At 31.9% G+C, this 19401-nt stretch overlaps 1 protein-coding gene across 1 annotated transcript; it reads right to left on the minus strand.

Moving 5' to 3' along the window:
• Positions 1 to 10630: 10630 nt before the first annotated feature.
• On the minus strand, positions 10631 to 16811 carry LOC130663767 (uncharacterized). The gene is made up of 2 exons (XM_057463207.1): positions 16581 to 16811; positions 10631 to 11133 (listed from the first exon to the last, which is right to left on the minus strand). The coding sequence occupies exons 1-2, from the start codon at positions 16768 to 16770 to the stop codon at positions 10721 to 10723; spliced, it is 603 nt and encodes a 200-aa protein (XP_057319190.1). The 5' UTR covers positions 16771 to 16811; the 3' UTR covers positions 10631 to 10720.
• Between the last annotated feature and the right edge of the window lie 2590 nt (positions 16812 to 19401).

A 19401-nucleotide genomic window follows, 5' to 3' on the forward strand; every position in this document is an offset into this window, starting at 1 on the left:
AATTGTTTTAAGTAAAAATAAATTTTGTTGAGACAATAAATATAATGTTCAGAAATCATAATTTAGAGAATTATTAAAATACTGCCCTATGAAAAAATGGATTAGATCTACGTAGATATAAATTTTGGAATAGATCTATGTAGATTCACAGAGATCTAAAAATTATTATATTGTACTGCTTAGTTTGATCTACGTAGATCTACGAATACCTAAAAATGATTTCCAAAAAAAAAAAAAAAAAAAAACTTAATTAAATCATGAATAAAATAATTAAGTCATTGAAATCTGATCATCAGTGTGTTCAGGTGTTTTAGCAGTCAAGGTAAGAGAAGATAATTAATTTACAAATTGATGAAAAAACGTCGTGTCTCTTCCGCTGGATCCAAACCTGGGTCCTTCCGATTACAAGTTGAAGCTGCTACCACAACGGCAATACACGATGCCGTGACGTTTTTTGTGGTATTAATTAATTTATAAAATACTCACTTATCCAAGAAGTTGAAAGACATTAAATATGTTTGCTCGTTGTTGCAGAATTTAATTATATTGAAAAATTAAATTGTTATAGTACAAACTATTTCACATGTAATTAAAAATAATTAAAAATTGTGTAATACTTAAACAACGGTATAAGAGGAGGAAAAATGTAATTTTTATTATAAAAATATAATATAAAAACAAAGTCCACTGTTAAATATTCAATTGCCCTTGTAGGAAAAAAATTTTTTTACGACGGGACCCGTTTTAGCAGAATATTGGGTTACCGAGCCTCAGTTTGCTAGTCTTGGCCCAAGAGTTTGCCAATCTTCGACTCCCGAGCCTTGGTTTGCTAGTTTCGGCCTACGAGTCAATTTTCTATCAAATTTATTCGAGTTTGCTAATAATTTTATTTTTACTTGAGTTGAAAATAACTTTAAGCGATACATATCATGATTTTATATTATTTTAAAATTTCACATATCTTATAACTATAAGACAGCTAAACAACAAATAGTTCTTTAAAACCTCTGGCTTCTATGAATAGCCTCACAGCTAGTAGATCAGAAACTTGTATAGCAGAGCCATGAAAGACCAGGTTCGAGACCCAGCAAATGCAAAAAAATTATTTCCATCGGTCGACTCGATTTCTCTATGTCCAAATTTTTAATAAGTATAGGTGCTTTATTATTTAGTAAATTTTACTATCCCGTTTAGTAAATTTTACTATATTAGAATGGAAATAAATAAAATTAAATTTTTAATAGCTTTTAACTTTTGATTATTATTGCTATAATTTTAATTATTATTGTTATTTATGTCATTTGTATTGGTGTTGGCGTCGATTTTTATTTTAAAAAAATCACTTGTTTTAATTGAGATTCGAACAATGATCTCCCGCGCGCGAGTCCTTTCCTATGTCTGACGGCTTTTTTTTTTTTTTTTTTTTTTTTTTAAAGAAGTATATTTGGGGCATTCCATGTCAAATCACCGAGGTTTTGACCCGACCCCCTTCGATTTTATTGAAACTTTTTTATCATTTTCTATCCTACCAAAGACATTTTTCTGAATTTTTTCAGATTTTTTTACCCAACCCAAAAAAAGATATGAATTTTTGAAAAAAACCGCTCTTTTTTTTTAAATTGCTATAACTTTCTCACAAATTAACCTTTCGGCACTTTTTTTTTTCAAAATTTGTGTTTTTAAATGTGGTTTTCAAAATAAAATACAAAAAATTTTTCGGCAGTCACTATATATGAAATATTTCAGTTTTTTCAATAAAACCGTAATTTTTTCGAATTTCGAAACCTTCGATTCTCAATTTTTTTGTCTCAAAAAAAACTTCAACTAAGACAGTATTTAACCCCGCTCTTCCCATTTTGTGCCGACTTTCCTTTATATTTTTTTTTTTCGATTGAAAATAAAAAAGTTTCTAAATTTGGCTTATTTTTTAAGACTTTGCGCTGATGTTTTTTTGGATTCTATTTAAAAGCTCAGAAGTTGAATAAAATTGAACGAAAACAACCGTAAAGTGTATGAGGGGCAAGGATTGATTTTTTCGGAAGAAAATTCCTAATTTTTAAATATAGTGAAACCTAAACTTACTGCCCGAATTTTTACGGTATATTTACGGTAAAAATACCTCAAATTTACAGTAAATCAGGTCTGCTAAGGTAGGCCGGAACGCTATAGCGGAACAGTAGATATATCTACTGTGCTAAATCTGATGTTCAGATAATCATGATTTTTTTGCTTGTTGATTATTTAAATACAATTTAATTCAGAAATATTAGATCGTAAAGATGAGGTGAAATGTAGTTTTGTTCAATAAACTTAAAATCGTCTGATGAGTAATGACATATATTTATTAATTTGTAATTTTATGATTCAACATAAATGAATGTATTAAAAGTAATGTCAAGTAGCACTACTATATTGTTTATTGAACTCTAACATTTATGTTAATTAAAGTTTTGTACATAGTAATAACTAATTAAATGAAAATTGTTGTATATCAAATAATTTTACTTTTTCGAAAATTTCAACTATTGATATTCATCGTATACATGGTGGACCGAATAATGTTTAATAAATATTTAACCTAGACTGAGGCATTGGCCAATGGTCAGCTGCCGAAGCTCGACAAAAATTAAACTATTGGGCCAAGCCTCGGTAAATTCTTGGGCCAATGGTCAGCGGCCAGAGCTCTATTTAACGAAAATGAAAACATAGGGCCTGGCTCTGGCCGAGGCTCGGGCCAATGGTCACTACCCAAGGCTCGGCTAATTTAATCAAACCATTGGACCAAGCTCTGTCCGAGGCTTGTGCCAATGGTCAGCTGCCGAAGCTTGGCAAGTGACAATAGGGCCAAGGCTCGGCCTATAGTCAGCCTTGGCGATTCCTACCTGGGCTGTACTCCTTGTTGGTTGCTGGTTAGATTATTTATTTATTTACTTATTAACTTCCCGCTAAGAAAATCGACGATTTTCGAAAAATTCGGGAAGTTATTGTTTTCACCCCGATTTGTGAAAATCGAAATTTTATCAGATGTCGACGTTTTGAGATCCTAGGAAGCTATTCTGACTATTTTTAGAATGATATCCGAGTGTCGGTATGTATGTATGTATTTGTGTGTGTGTGTGTATGTGTGTATGTATGTGTGTGACCGGTCTATAACTTTTTAACTAATCAACCGATTTGGATGGTTAAGGCGGCAATCGAAAGAGCTTGTTGGTCATCATTTTTTCTGAAAATTTCAGATCATTTGATCAAGTAGACTCAAAAATATTGGCAAATTACGAAAAAAAATTTTTTTTTTTTAGTTTTTTATTGATTTCTCTGAAATAACTTATACGATCGACTTCAAAATCAAATCAGCTCTCGAACTTAATAAAACGCGTTGATTGCCGCCGTAGCCATCTCAATCGGATAATTCATTCGAGAGTTACAGCGGGAGAAAGAAATTGTAAAAAACGGTTTTTTCCAAACATTTTTTAAACGACTGACCCGATCGATTTCAAATTTCAATCAGCTGTAGAATTCAATAAAACGAACCGATTGCCACCTCAAACGTCAAAATCGGTTAACTAGTTCAAAAGCTATCGGCGTTGAAAAGTCAAAAAAATAACAGTTTATCTTGTTTTTTCCGGATAAATCATAATATAATGTACTAAAATGTGTCTGAAATCATACAAACTTTTCCTCTTTATGGTCTCTTTTGATCATCAGATATTATCCCGACTAGAATTTTTCATAAGGGCCTGACGAGGTCCTTATCGGGTTAACCTTATTTCAAATAAGGTCCCGATCAGGGTATCTTGACGAAGATCCTGATATAGATGTAACGCTTAAGACCCATGAGGTCCTTATCGGGATTGCCTTATCAGGACCTTACCAGGATATCCTCATCACGTCCTTATCAGGTCCTCACCAGGATATCCTCATCAAATCCTTATCAGGATTACCTCATTAGTAATTATTTTTAAAAAAATATTAAATTGCAAAAAAAAATAAGAGAATTTTAATTTGATCGAGAATGTTATCTATTGTATTGAGAGCATTAATTAGAGGAAGTAAACATATTTTTTATTGATGAAAAAATCCGGATAACTGCTGGGCTCGAACCTGCGTCCTTTCGATTCAAATTCCTCGATGCTATCCACTAGGCTAACATACACAAGTGATCTTGAAAGTGTAAATATAATATTCATTATGATGTCAAAGAATAACTGATAAAGAAGTAAAAAAACTGTGCTACAATGATTGACGTGATTTTTATATAATATTCTTTTATACTTTTTTAAATTTTTAGCCTGTAAATGAAATATTTAAAGGGATGGGATAACTTTTTTGTTAATAGGAATATTCTTACGAGGTCCTGATCAGGAATTCGTCAGGTTGACCCGATGGCAAATAACTTTTTTTAAAATAAGGATATCCTGACGAGGTCCTGACCAGGAATTCGTCAGGCTGACCCGATGGCAAATAACTTTTTTTTGAATAGGGATATCCTGATGAGGTCCCGATCAGGAATTCGTCAGGCTGACCCAATGGCAAATAACTTTTTTTAAAATAAGGATATCCTGACGAGGTCCTGATCGGGAATTCGTCAGGCTGACCCGATGGCAAATAACTTTTTTTTGAATAGGGATATCCTGATGAGGTCCTGATCAGGAATTCGTCAGGCTGACCCGATGGCAAATAACTTTTTTTTAACTTCCCGCTGAGAAAATCGACGATTTTCAAAAAATTCGGGAAGTTATTGGTTTCACCCCGATTCTCAAAAACCGGGTTTTCATCATATGTCGACATTTGAAGGTGCTAGGATGCTCTTCTGACATTTTCAGAGCGATGTCTGTATGCATGTATGTATGTATGTATGTGTGTGTGTGTGTGTGTGTGTGTGTGTGTGTGTGTGTGTGTGTGTGTGTGTGTGTGTGTGTGTGTGTGTGTGTCTTATATCTTTTTGATGAATGAACCGATTTAGATGGTTCTTGCGGCATTCGAAAGATATTTTCTGAACTTAGATTTTCAAAAAAATTTTAGATCATTTAGTCAAATAAACTCTGAGATATTTAAGAAATACGAAAAAAAAAAAAAATGTTTTTTTTCGTTTTTTTTGGATATTGTGAAAACTGTTGGATCGATCAATTCCAAAATCTAATCAGCTCTAGAACTCGATAAAAGCTTTCGATTGCCACCAAGTACGTCTCAATCAGATAATCCGTTCAAAAGATATCGTCGCCCAGGTAGGAATCGCCAAGGCTGACCATAGGCCGAGCCTTGGCCCTGTTGTCACTTGCCAAGCTTCGGCAGCTGACCATTGGCCCAAGCCTCGGCCAGGGCTTGGCCCAATGGTTTGATTACGTTAAGCCAAGTCTTGGCAGCTAACCATTGGCCCAAGTCTAGGCCGAGGCTTGGTCCAATGGTTTCGTTTAATTAAGCCGAGCCTTGGGTGGTGACCATTGGCCCGAGCCTCGGCCAGGGCCAGGCCCTATGTTTTGATTTTGGTTAAATCGAGCCTTGGCCGCTGACCATTGGCCCAAGGATCGGCCGAGGCTGGGTCCGATAGTTTAATTTTTGTCAAGCCGAGCCTTGGCAGCTGACCATTGGTCAATGCCTCAGCATGGGTTAAATTTTTATTTAATATTAAAATTATCAACTTTACATGTATCTATATATATATGTATATAGAGAAGACCAGGGCATAACGGTCTACCGAGTATACGATTAATATCAAGAGTTGAAATTTTCAAAAAAGTAAAATTGTTTGATATACAATAATTTTCATTTAATCAGTTATTGCTATGTACAAAACTTTAGTTAACATGAAATTTTTATTTTCGGCGAGCGAAATGGGGTATCCTTTAAAAAAGTTGAAAAAAAAAATTTCTGAAAGTTGATCAAATTTCATTAAATTCAAATTTTTTATATGTAATATACATCAAGAAAAATTACATTTCACATCATTGGTGGATACAAAGGCAAAAAAAAATTTTTTTTGTGGGGCAGAGAGGCCCCCCTCCAATAAATGATAATTTTTTTTTTTATTAAATTGTTTTCATCATTAAGAATGTATTTCTTTCTCTTGACAATTATTTTTGGTTTTACAATACTCTAAAAAAATTTTTTTAGGTGTAATAAATCGTTTCCCCTCGATTAGCTTAATTACTAATTGTTATGTGATAAAAAAAAACAATTCTATATTTTTTATTTGTCATTATTGTGAACCCAAAAAACGTGTTTTTTGATTTTTTAGACTACAGATTATTTTGCATTATTTCAAAAATTTTATCAATAAAAAAATAAAATATTATTTTCGAATATTTTTAGTGGCCGAATTTGCCACAGCTATAGAGAATCAGCCGAAAAATGAATTAATATATTAAATTTTTTTTAATTTGACGATAAAAATATGAAAGAATCATTTATTCAGAATTTTTGGATGGTCCATTTTGCCCCAAGTGTCATGCGTAGTGCTAAAAATGCGCAAATATATCGGATTTATAGCAATTAGACTAAAAAAAACATTTTTTTTTTTTAATACTTTGGGGGTTCTCCGTTTTGCCTACCCTACCCCCTTTTGCCCCACCCTTCCCCTTCCCTAGTAGTGCTAATAAAAATATGTCATTACTCATCAGACAATTTTGTTCATTAAATAAAACTACAGTTCACCTCATCTTTACGATTTAATATTTTTGAATTAAATTGTATTTAAATAATTAACAAGCAAAAAAATCATGATTATTTGGACATCAGATTTAGCACAGTGGATAGCGTCCCGGCCTAGTAATCAGAAGGATCTCAGTTCGAACCCCGTTAGCCCCCAAATAATTTTATTCGTTATTTCCCATTAATTCAGTAATTAGTTAATTACACTCCATTGTAATGTCGATAAAAGTGTGATCAAACTTTTTTTTAATTATATTTATTAATTTAAATAATAATATTTTAGATCGAGCATTGGGTGAGCCTTAGATTTTTTGCTTCCCGAGGTTTGGCCGAGGCTTGATTTTTTGTTTCCCAAGCCTTGGCCAAGACTCAATTTTTTGTTTCCCAAGACTCGGCCGAGGCTTGATATTTCGTTCCCCAAGGCTGGGGACATGGCTATCATCCAAGGCTTGGATCAATCCTTGGCCCAATGCTCAGCCAAGGCACGTGCCAAGCCTTGCATAATCCTAGTGACGCTTGGCCAAGGCTTGGTCCAAACCTTGCCCAGTTGTTCTTTCCTACCTGGGCGACGAAAGAAACAGTAGGAAACGGTTTTTTGCAAATGTCGTCGAAACGACAAAACCAATCATTCCCAAAATTTTATCAGCTCAAGACCTCAATAAAACACGTCGATTGCCACCTCAACCGTCTTAATCGGTCAATTCGTTTACGAGATATCGTTGATTAAAAAAATAGTGAAAAACGTTTTTTTCCAGATATCTACAGAAAAATTGAATCATTCGATTTTAAAATCTAATCAGCTCTAGAACTTAACAAAACGCGTCGATTGCTGCCTCAACCATCAAAATCGGTTAATTCGTTCGCGAGATATCGTGGGGGATAGAAATGCTAAAAAATGTTTTTTTAGAAAACAATGGCATACAAAAGTATTTTCGAGCTCGAAGAGCTCGAAAATGTATCCACAATAATGTTTTCGAGCTCAACGAGCTCAAAAACAGCGGGAAGTTTTGGGGCTGGCCCGCAGGGTCAACCGATAGACCGATTTTTTGAATAGGGATATCCTGATGAGGTCCTGATCAGGAACTCGTCAGGTTGACCCGATGGCAAATAACTTTTTTGTTAATAGAGATATTCTTACGAGGTCCTGATCAGGAACTTGTCAGGTTGACCCGATGGCAAATAACTTTCTTTTGAATAGGGATATTCTTACGAGGTCCTGATCAGGAACTCGTCAGGTTGACCCGATGGCAAATAACTTTTTTTAAAATAAGGATATCCTGACGAGGTCCTGATCAGGAATTCGTCAGGTTTGCCCTGATAAGGCAAACCTTATATTAACCTGATAAGGTCCTTATGGTACTTCAGGCAAATCAGGAAGGAATTCTAGTTGGGTAACAGCTCACCTAACATTTTGTTGCAAGTAGTTTGGACGGTATTCCCTGATTAAAAAAAGCGATTAGAAGGGATTCAAAAATTTCATATTTTTATACGGTATTGAAAAGTATTTAAAAAGATTTGAAATTTTAAAATTCAAATACTTCTAAATCATCCTCGGTGATTATAAAGTATTTGGAGTGATTTAGAATCATAAAATTTAAATACTTTTAAATTCACTTTTGATATTAAAAAATATTCAAAGCGATTAAAAATTTCAACTTTATAATACTTTTGAATTCACCTGAACGATTAGAATGTATTCGAAGCGATTTAAAATGGTCAAGTTCGAATACTTTTGAATTCACCTCAACGATTATCAAGTATTGAAACTCGACCATTTTGAATCGCTTCAAATACTTTATAATCGCTGCGATGAATTCAAAAGTATTTAATCTTGAGTATTTTGAATCGCTTTGAATACTTTATACTCACTGAGGTGAATTCAAGAGTATTTAAACTCGATCATTTTGAATCGCTTTAAATACTTTATAATCGCTGGGATGAATCCAAAAGTATTTAAACTCGATAATTTTAAATCGCTTTAAATACTTCTTAATCGCTGGGGTGAATTCAAAAGTATTCAAACTCGACCATTTTGAATCGCTTTAAATACTTTATAATCGCTGGGATGAATTCAAAAGTATTTAAACTCGATAATTTTGAATCGCTTTAAATACTTTATAATCGCTGAGGTGAATTCAAAAATAATCATCTCGACCATTTTGAATCGCTTTAAATACTTTATAATCGCTGGGATGGATTCAAAAATATTTAATCTCGACCATTTTGAATCGCTTTAAATACTTTATAATGATTGGGGTGAATTCAAAAGTATTTAAACTCGAGCATTTTGAATCTCTTTAAATACTTTATAATCGCTGAGGTGAATTCAAGAGGATTTAAACTCGAGCATTTTGAATCGCTTTAAATACTTTATAATCGCTGAGGTGAATTCAAGAGGATTCAAACTCGAGCATTTTTAATCGCTTTAAATACTTTACAATCGCTGGGATGAATTCAAAAGTATTTAAACTCGATAATTTTGAATCGCTTTCAATACTTTATAATCGCTGAGGTGAATTCAAGAGGATTTAAACTCGAGCATTTTGAATCGCTTTAAATACTTTATAATCGCTGGGATGGATTCAAAAATATTTAATCTCGACCATTTTGAATCGCTTTAAATACTTTATAATCGCTGGGGTGAATTCAAAAGTATTTAAACTCGAGCATTTTGAATCGCTTTAAATACTTTATAATCGCTGAGGTGAATTCAAGAGGATTTAAACTCGAGCATTTTGAATCGCTTTAAATACTTTATAATCGCTGGGATGGATTCAAAAATATTTAATCTCGACCATTTTGAATCGCTTTAAATACTTTATAATGATTGGGGTGAATTCAAAAGTATTTAAACTCGAGCATTTTGAATCGCTTTAAATACTTTATAATCGCTGAGGTGAATTCAAGAGGATTTAAACTCGAGAATTTTGAATCGCTTTAAATACTTTATAATCGCTGAGGTGAATTCAAGAGGATTTAAACTCGAGCATTTTGAATCGCTTTAAATACTTTATAATCGCTGAGGTGAATTCAAGAGGATTTAAACTCGAGCATTTTGAATCGCTTTAAATACTTTATAATCGCTGGGATGGATTCAAAAATATTTAATCTCGACCATTTTGAATCGCTTTAAATACTTTATAATGATTGGGGTGAATTCAAAAGTATTTAAACTCGAGCATTTTGAATCGCTTTAAATACTTTATAATCGCTGAGGTGAATTCAAGAGGATTTAAACTCGAGCATTTTGAATCGCTTTAAATACTTTATAATCGCCGAGGTGAATTCAGAAGTATTTAATCTCGACTATTTTGAATCGCTTTAAATACTTTATAATGATTGGGGTGAATTCAAAAGTATTTAAACTCGACCATTTTGAATCGCTTTAAATAGTTTTTATCCGCTGGGATAAATTCAAAAGTATTTAAACTCGATAATTTTAAATCGCTTCAAAAACGTTATAATCGCTGGGGTGAATCCGAAAGTATTCAAACTCGATAATTTTAAATCGCTTTAAATACTTTATAATCGCTGAGGTGAATTCAAAAATATTTATCTCGACTATTTTGAATCGCTTTGAATACTATATAATCGCTGGAGTGAATTCAAAAGTATTTAAATCTGATAATTTTAAATCGCTTTAAATACGGTATAATCGCTGAGTTGTATTTTGAAGTATTTATAGCGATTTAAAATGGTTGAGTTTGAATTCTTCTGAAATGACCTCAACGATTGTCAAGCATTTGGGGCTATTCAAATTTATAAATTTGTACTACTTTGAATTCGGCTTCTGGATGGAAAGTATTCAAAGCGAATTTAAAGGATCGAGTTTAGATACTTTGAATTCAGCTTAATTATTTGAAATAACTGAGTTTTCACTTACTGTTCAAATCTAATCATGATAGTAGTGCTTGTCTATTTGAGAGTGATAGAGAAAAAAGACCAGACTCTTCTTAATTTTAGAAATTATTTTTATTCAATCGAATTTTTCATCAAAGTACTTATTAACCTTATTTTTATTCAAATAATTTGTAATACAAACTTTTAAACTTTAGCCTTATATATCTAATTTTCATTCTACATCTGTGTCAATCAATAATTCCTCAGAATTTTCTTCGTGTTCTTTAGTTGTAAAAACTCCCTCCTTATCAAGGTCGTCCTCATCACCTATTACATTTGTAGCCACATCATCAAAAGTATCATCATCATCATTATAACGGTCCCCTTCATGACTATCATCATCCTGAAAATCATCATCCTCACGATCATCATTTTTATTATCATCATTCTCTTTATCATCGTTCTTACTGGCATCTTTTTTTTTTTTTTTACTTGAAGAATTACTTTTCTTCTTGGAGGAGGGATTCTTCAAACGCGCTATAAATCTTCCCAAATAAAATAAACTTTTTCCTAATTCACGATCTTTCTGAGATGGTTCCAATTTTTTTGTGAAAATTGAATTCTGTAGGTAGTAGTTGTAAAAATCTAAAATCATTAAAAAAATACTCAGTAACGTAATGCTGATAAGATTTTTGGATTTATCGAACAGGTGATTTTTATATACACTTACGCAAAATTTAAGGGAATAGAAAATTTTTATAAATTTTTTAGCGATTTTTGGAAGGCTGTAACTTGGTGAGAAATAATCGTATCGAGATTTAAAACAAAGCATTTTATAGCTTGAAATCTCAAGTTTCGGTGCATCTTTTTCAAAGTTTTTTAAGAGCTTCGGCTATTGCGCAAACATGAGAAATACCACGAGACAAAAAATTTCTAAATTTTTTTTTTTCCGAAGAGCCTACGGACCGCGGAAAAATTCTTTCAACTAAACGACTTTTCACCACTACCTCTTTTTTACATCGAAACTCTCAAAAAAAATAAAATTATTCACTTCTGTAACTACTTAATTTTTATTAATTTATGACAAATTGAATAATCGTCATACGTATAAAACCACTATGCAGTTATTTTTCGAAAGGTTTAAATTAACAGAAATAATTTTTTTTTATCAAAAAAGTCATTACCCATTTATCGATAATTAAAACAAGAAATGTTTGCATGATGTTTGCAGAGTAGCGGTTAATTTACTAAAAAACGTCCTTCGTTTTCAAAAAATGATGAGAGGGTCTTGTAGGAAATTTATTCAAGTTTTTAACGCCAACCTTTAATTTACTGTGCGATCATTGGTACCTGAAATATCGATGATCGAAAACAAAAGGATCATATTTTGTTTGAACGCTCATATCTCTGCGACAAATCGCCCTACGAGGTTAGAAAAAAGCCAAATTGAAGCTGAATAAATTCGTTAAACGACCTATGCATTGGTTTAGTTGAAAGAATTTTTCCGCGGTCCGTGGGCTCTTCGGAAAAAAAAAAATTTAGAAATTTTTTGTCTCGTGGTATTTCTCATGTTTGCGCAATAGCCGAAGCTCTTAAAAAACTTTGAAAAAGATGCACCGAAACTAGAGATTTCAATCTATGAAATGCTTTGTTTTAAATCTCGATACGATTATTTTTCACCAAGTTACAGCCTTCCAAAAATTGCTAAAAAATTTATAAAATTTTTCTATTCTTTTAAATTTTCCGTAAGTGTGTTTAAAAATCCGGAAATTCTTTTTTGTGTGATTGCAATCCTAACAAAAATTTTTTTTTCGAACATGTTTGAATAGTGTGGGGCAAAATTAAACTTTCCAGCAAGTTCAAAAAGAAGAGCCGAAAGCAAATTCTTCACTAAATTGAGGAACCAAAGATTCATATGTATATATATTAGGGTGTGTCCAAAAACAACCATTTTTTTTTTGCACTACCAGAAATTGATAATATATGACAAAATAATAATTATCTCAGAAGATTAGCTCTTAAATTCAAGTTTTAGAGGAAGCTCATCGCGATTTTTAATTTCTCATTTGAATAACATAGGAAAAGAAAAATTTTTTACCTCGGCAATGGCTCATTGTACAAATAAGCCCAGCATACATTTTTGTAAGGAATTTAACGCTCTACAAAAAAACGTCTCTTTGTATTTTTTGATAAATTCATCTGTTTAACAATTATTGGATCTCGAAGTCGAGTTAGAGTAAATTTCGAGATCTTTTTACGTTTCCGGTGGAACTATCAGACTCATCATAAAATGTCATGGCATCTTTTTTGTAGATAATTTTATTTCCTACAAATTATCTTTGAGAAATTTTTTCGGATTTCCGCATTGTTTTTTAGTTATTTTTATTTTTATGTCTAGCTCTCAAAATCGATCAGAAGACTATTTTTTTTATTAGCTTCCCATTAAAATAAAAATAACTAGAAAACAATACGGAATTCGAAAAAACTTTATTCGAAATAACTTCTAGGGAATAAAATTGTCTACAAAAAAGGTCCAACAATATTTTGTCATAGGTCTGATAGTTTTTCCGGAAAAGTAAGAAAATCTCAAAATTTAATATGAATTCGACTTCAACCTCAAATAACTTTTGAACTAATAGATTCCTCAAGAAATGATCAAAATCGTTTTTTGTAGAGAATTCAATTCCCTACAAAAATATGCCTGCCAATTATTCCTATGACGCATCGTTAGCTACTTATAAAAATCAGAAGACGTAAAAAAAATTTTCCCATGTTATTTTTATGGGAAATAGAAAAGTGCAATGCGGACAATGTTAATATTAATATTAAGAGCTCTAAATTTCACAGGCGTCTTTTTTTATCTAAACGAAACTTTTGAACCTGTTTGGAAGAAAAAAAAAAATTTGTTTGTTTTTTGAATCACCCATTATACATAGATAAAACCGTGAGAATGTGAAGTGATTATTAGGAGATCTAGTAAGCTTGATAAAAGAAATTACCATATCAATGATCTATACCGATGTTGTAAGAATGACCAATGAAGGAATTAAAACCTTATTTACAGTTATAATGACTAAAACCAGTTAATTATTGGTCAAAATTGGACTGTGACAATGAGGTCAGATCATTTCAAATACCATAGAGTAGAGCAGCGATGAAAAAAATTGAATCGACTACAAGTTAATTTACAACAAAACGAAGCTGTCGGAATTCAGAAAAACGAACGGGTTTATGCAGAATGATATGAGAAATAGAAATAAAGAGAACAAGCTCATCGAGATCGGAAAAGGATATGGATAAGCACGGTGAGACCTCGTTATAAGACTATCGCCGCTTTGCGTTTCATTTATGTATTCGGTTTAACTCTGCTCTCTGCTCTATTGGACAGTGAATCTATTTTATGTACACGAAGAGAGTTTAATATTACTATCTACAATACAAAATTTTTAATTTTAACTATCTAAAATGGTAGAAAAATTTTTAAATGATTCTAATGATTAGTTTTACTGAAAATGATCACAGTAACGAATAATGATGGTGACAATTACTATTGTAAATGGTAATTCTAACTATTAAAGATTAAATTTGTTACAACTGAAGATGGTAACTGTTACCGTTCAAAGTTGTAAAAATTCTTAATAAAGAATATGTGTGTGCATGAGTGCGCTCGCATGTGTTTGTGCATGTGTGCGGGCGAATGTGTGAACCCGTGTGTGTGTGCGCATGTGCGGAGGCGTACGTGTGTGCTCGCGCCTGTGTGTGTGTGTGTGTGTGTGAAATTAATCACTTCCACAGTTGAACAAATTACACATAGACAAGCGTCAGACTATAATCCTGATATTAAAATTTTTTATAATTTTAGATGGTCATCATTTTCAGGCTGATAGTAACTGTCATCATCAAGTTATTAAGAATTACGATGTTAATATAATAGTCGTAATTATTTAAAATAACAAAAGTTATAATTTCTGATTATCATAAATAATTGTAAATTTTACCATATAGTTGATAGATACTACAATTCAGATTGTTTATTTAATAATTTATATGATATTTTCTACCATAAAATTCAGTTTAAAAATTGTACTATAACTCGATGATAACTTATTTTATAAAATTTTCTCCGTGTATAATTATAGGGAAGGGGGGGTGGGGAAGGGGGCAAAAGGGGGTACCCCCAAAATTAAAAAAAAAAAAAAAATTTTTTTTTTCGTCGAATTACTATAAATCCTATATATTTGCGCATTTTTAGCCCTACGCATGACACTTGGGGCAAAATAAACTAGCCGAAAATTCCGAAAAAATGATTTTTTCAAATATTTAGCGTCAACTTAAAAAAATTTTAATATATTTCCGCATTTGTAGCTCTATTCATAATACCTAGGGCAAAATGGACCAGCCGAAAATTCTGGAAACATGATTCTTTCATTTTTATATCGTCAAATTAAAAAAAATTTAATATATTAGTCCATTTTTCGGCTGATTTTCTATAGCTGGGGCAAATTTGGCCACTAAAAATATTAGAAAATAATATTTAATTTTTTAATTGATAAAATTTTTTAAATAATGCAAAATAATCTGTAATCTAAAAAATAAAAAAACACGTTTTTTGGGTTCAAAATAACGACAAACATTTCTTAATGATGAGAATAATTAAAAAAAAAAATATATATATAATTTTTTGGAGGGAGGTCTTTCTGCCCTACAAAAATGTTTTTTTTTGCCCTCGTATCCACCAATGATGTAAAACGTAATTTTTCTTTATGTATATTACATATAAAAAATTTAATGTAATGAAATTTGATCAACTTTCAAAAATTTTTTTTTTAACTTTTTTTAAGGGTACTCCTTTTTGCCCGCCAAAAGTAAAAATTTTATTTTTTAACGGCAGCTGAAAATTTTGTCTATTTACCTTGAATGTCATTAAAAACAAAAAGATTTAGCGTATTTTAATCCTCAAGAACTTAGTATTTCCTTAGGTACTCCCTTTTGCCCCCTCCCCTCCCCTAAATAAACAGAATTTCGTCGTTCTTTTCCCTTAATTAATGATGTGAAACCACGACATTGTAAGTATTCTTTCAGTAAATAGATTACTTCATCAACAATCTATATGTATATGTACATTTTATCCCGATTTTAGTCGTACTGTTTGCTAGTCTTATAGCGAGGTTTCGGCGCAAAATTTTCATTAAGTTGTTGGTGGGAGAAGCATTCCAAGCTAGTTTCAACAAATTGAGGGTAAGTCTTATAATGCGTAGTTTTATAACAAGGTCCGACTGTAATAAAAATTGTACTTGAACTCGATAAACGAAATTAAGCATAGTAAGCAATATGAATCGATAAAAAAGAATCGTTTCCATCAATGAAAAGCTAAATTAAGTTAGGAAATGCTGACATTAATAGTAAGTGACAAGAACTCAAGCTAGTGGAAAAAGTCACAAAACAAAACTCGTAAGAAAAATTAAAAAAAAATTAAATCTAGCTGAAATGATAAAGAAACTTGAAATTAGGAACGATCTAGTAAAAGTCATAATAAAAATTAATATTAAAAAAGCACTTTACGCAGCTATAAAAAAGGTGTGTAGAAAATAATTTAACAAACGAACTAAAAGATTATGAACGAAGGAAACAATGAAATGTCTCTAAGAACTATAGAAAAATATTTTATGCTTCCCTACTCGAAAACATATAGAGCTGGAACAATATGTCAGCAAAATAGCTTATAGGCTATGCAGAAAAAACGATAGGAAAAAGTTAAGCATGCTTCTGAAGGAACATACACATACGTGCAGCATTTAATGGGATACCGAAAATTGTTTAAAAAAATAGAAAACTTAGGGTTCAAAAACCATCCATATATACTGAACAAAAATTTAAAAAACGATAAAATAATATTAGGTGACAACCAAGAACAGAATTTGCGACGAAACTATAAAAATCCTGAAAATTAGAAAATGACTCATTTCTAAAATTGTTCAATGAAGCCATTAACACTGTGAACGAAAAATTGGAAAACGGAACCTTGAGAACAACAAATATAGAAGGAAAAAGAAATAAATTGGTAGATAAAGGTCGATAAAAATTGAAAATACCTCTCATTTGTCGTAAAATAATAGGGTCCAATTTATTAGGTTGGATTTCTTCTACAGATCTTTTTGACTTTGACCCAGTTACTGTACTTTGTAATAAAGTACTTCCATCGAAAAAAAAAGGAGCGACTGTATTTATAAATATACTGGGTCGTTGAGAACTCATTGCTAATTCAAATAAGCCTCTATCCATCAAGCGCTCTTCAGAGATATATACCTGTAAATATAATTATGTTACTTTCTTTGAAGCTATTTTTTGTCGCATCTACACGAAGAAAAAAATACTGCGCTTATCGCTAACCAACGGATAGCAGCAGTTGTATCGTGATTAGTACCAAATTGTTACTTGATTTTCACGATAATAAATATCGATATGCTATATACGTAAGATCCTTATAACAACCATTTGAGTTATTGCTACTACCACAACATATATATATATATAAATATTAGGGTGCTTCAAAAAAAAACTTTAATTTTTTTTTATCTTACCCCCTAAAACGTTAGTGGTTGCCGAGAAAAAAATCTGGGCGACGGTTGACCCTGCGGGCCAGCCCCAAAACTTCCCGCTGTTTTCGAGCTCTTTGAGCTCGAAAACATTGTTGTGAGTCCATTTTCGAGCTCTTCGAGCTCGAAAATACTATTGTATCCCATTCTTTTCGAAAAAAACCGTTTTTAGCATTTCTTTCTCCTACGATATCTCACGAACGAATCGACCGATTTCGATGTTTGAGGCGGCAATCGACGTGTTTTATTGAGTTCTAGAGCTGGTCAAATTTTGAAATTGTTTGGTTTAGTCGTTTCAAAGATATTCGCAAATACTGTTTTGTGGCATTTCTTTTGCCCACGATAGCTCACGAACGAATCGACCGATTTCAATGGTTGAGGCGGCAATCGACGTGTTTGATTGAGTTCTAGAGCTGATTATATTTTAAAGTCGATCGTTCGAGTCGTTTTTGAGAAATCAATAAAAAACTAAAATAAAAAAAAAATTTTAATTCTTATTCTTTGTATAACTTGTAAACTGCATGACCGATTTACCCCAAAATCTAATCAAGACTAAGTTTTGGTGAGATCTTTCAATCGCCACCAAGTACGTTCAAATCGGTTCATCCGTTCCAAAGATATCGTCGGACAAAAAAAAGTTCACACACACGGACGTCCACCCGGGAATAGTCAGAATAGTTTCCTTGGACCTCAAAACGTCGACATCTGATGAAAACTCGATTTTCAAAAATCGGACCGAAACCAATAACTTCCCTTTTTTGAAAATTTGCAATTTTCTTAGCGGGAAGTTAAAAATCCTCCCAAAAGATAGGCTCTCTAGCTCAACTCTAAGAGATCGCTATTTTAATTTTAATTTCCCATCTGATTAACATGTAAAAATTTATTTTTTTATTCGAAGTGTAATTACTCGTAAGCTGCTCAATATTGTTCAAATTTATACATAGATCTTCAAAGTTGATTTCTCAAGCTTTCCAAAACCCTATGACAAGTCATAATTATCCCCAATTGAAGCTAGCAAAAAAAAAAATCGAAAATTAATCATTTCATTTTGAAATACAAAATCGATACTTTTCAGACAGCTTCAATTGACATTTGAATAATGGTAATTATGACTTGTCATAGGGTTTTGGAAAGCTTGAGGACTCAGCTTTTAAGACATATGTATAATAGGGTGTCCCGAAATAAAAAAATATTTTTTTTTTAACGTCTTATGGGCTCAAAAGTTACTTCATATTATAAAAAGAATCCTCATAAAATTTCAGCCAGATATCTTTAAAATTGAGCTATCACAGAGGGGGGTCCCCTTTCCCATTTAAAACACACGTGAAAATTTTTCATTTTAGTTTTTCGTTATAAAGACTGTGAAAAAATTTTGTTTTTCAGTTTTGCTTAGTATGATTTTGTAGGAAATTAAATTCTCTACAAAAAAGTGCTGATGCATTATGTATGTCAAACGAACTGGGAAAAAGTAACGGGGCTTCGAAAATCAACAAAAATTTAGTTTAATCAGTGTTCAATTTTTTTTTTATTATTTTTCATTTTTATTGCATCAAAAAATTTTTTTTTCAAATTTTAACGACCACGCTCTTGTAGGAAATTTAATTTCCTTCAAAAAGTATCTGATATCATATATACGTCAAATGAATGAGAAAAAAGTTACAGGACATTTAAAGCCCTGTAACTTTTTTCTCATTCATTTGACGTATCACGTTTCGCGTGTGTTTTAAATGGGAAAGGGGACTTCCCTCTGTGATAGCTCAATTTTAAAGATATCTGGCTGAAATTTTGTGAGGATTCTTTTTATAATATGAAGTAACTTTTGAGCCCATAAGACGTTAAAAAAAAAAATATTTTTTTATTTTGGGACACCCTAATGTATAAACTTGAAAAATATTGAGCAGCGTACGAGTAATTACACTTTGAATGAAAAAATAAATTTTTACATGTTAATCAGATGGGAAATTAAAATTAAAATAGCGACCTTTTAGAGTTGAGCTAGAGAGCCCATCTTTTGGGAGAATTTTTTTGTCGGCAACCACTAACGCTTCAGGGGGTAAGAGCGAAAAAAAAAATTTAAGTTTTTTTTTTTAAGCACCCTAATATATATATATATATATTGATATGAATGAAACACTAGATACTTATTATAATGATCCTACGGATTGTGAACATACTTAAAGATATAGTGATCTTCAGTTAACGTATCCATATCGTACCAAAACGGATCGTGATTATCGCGATCTACTTCTCGAGCGCCACCACTCATAACCAAGTTATTAAACTTTATAACTCATTTCTTGAAAGGAACAAATGCGAA

This window comes from Microplitis mediator, chromosome 2, assembly GCF_029852145.1.
Source record: "Microplitis mediator isolate UGA2020A chromosome 2, iyMicMedi2.1, whole genome shotgun sequence".
NCBI classification, from domain to species: Eukaryota; Metazoa; Arthropoda; class Insecta; order Hymenoptera; family Braconidae; genus Microplitis; species Microplitis mediator.

What these genes read in the sequence shown, in the direction of transcription:
- LOC130663767 (XM_057463207.1), bottom strand. Translation starts at nt 16,770, where the DNA reads ATGGATAGAGGCTTATTTGAATTAGCAATGAGTTCTCAACGACCCAGT. An exon ending in TATTTTACGACAAATGAGAG is followed by an intron (nt 11,134 to 16,580) that starts GTATTTTCAATT and finishes TAATGATTTTAG; the next exon opens with ATTTTTACAACTACTACCTA.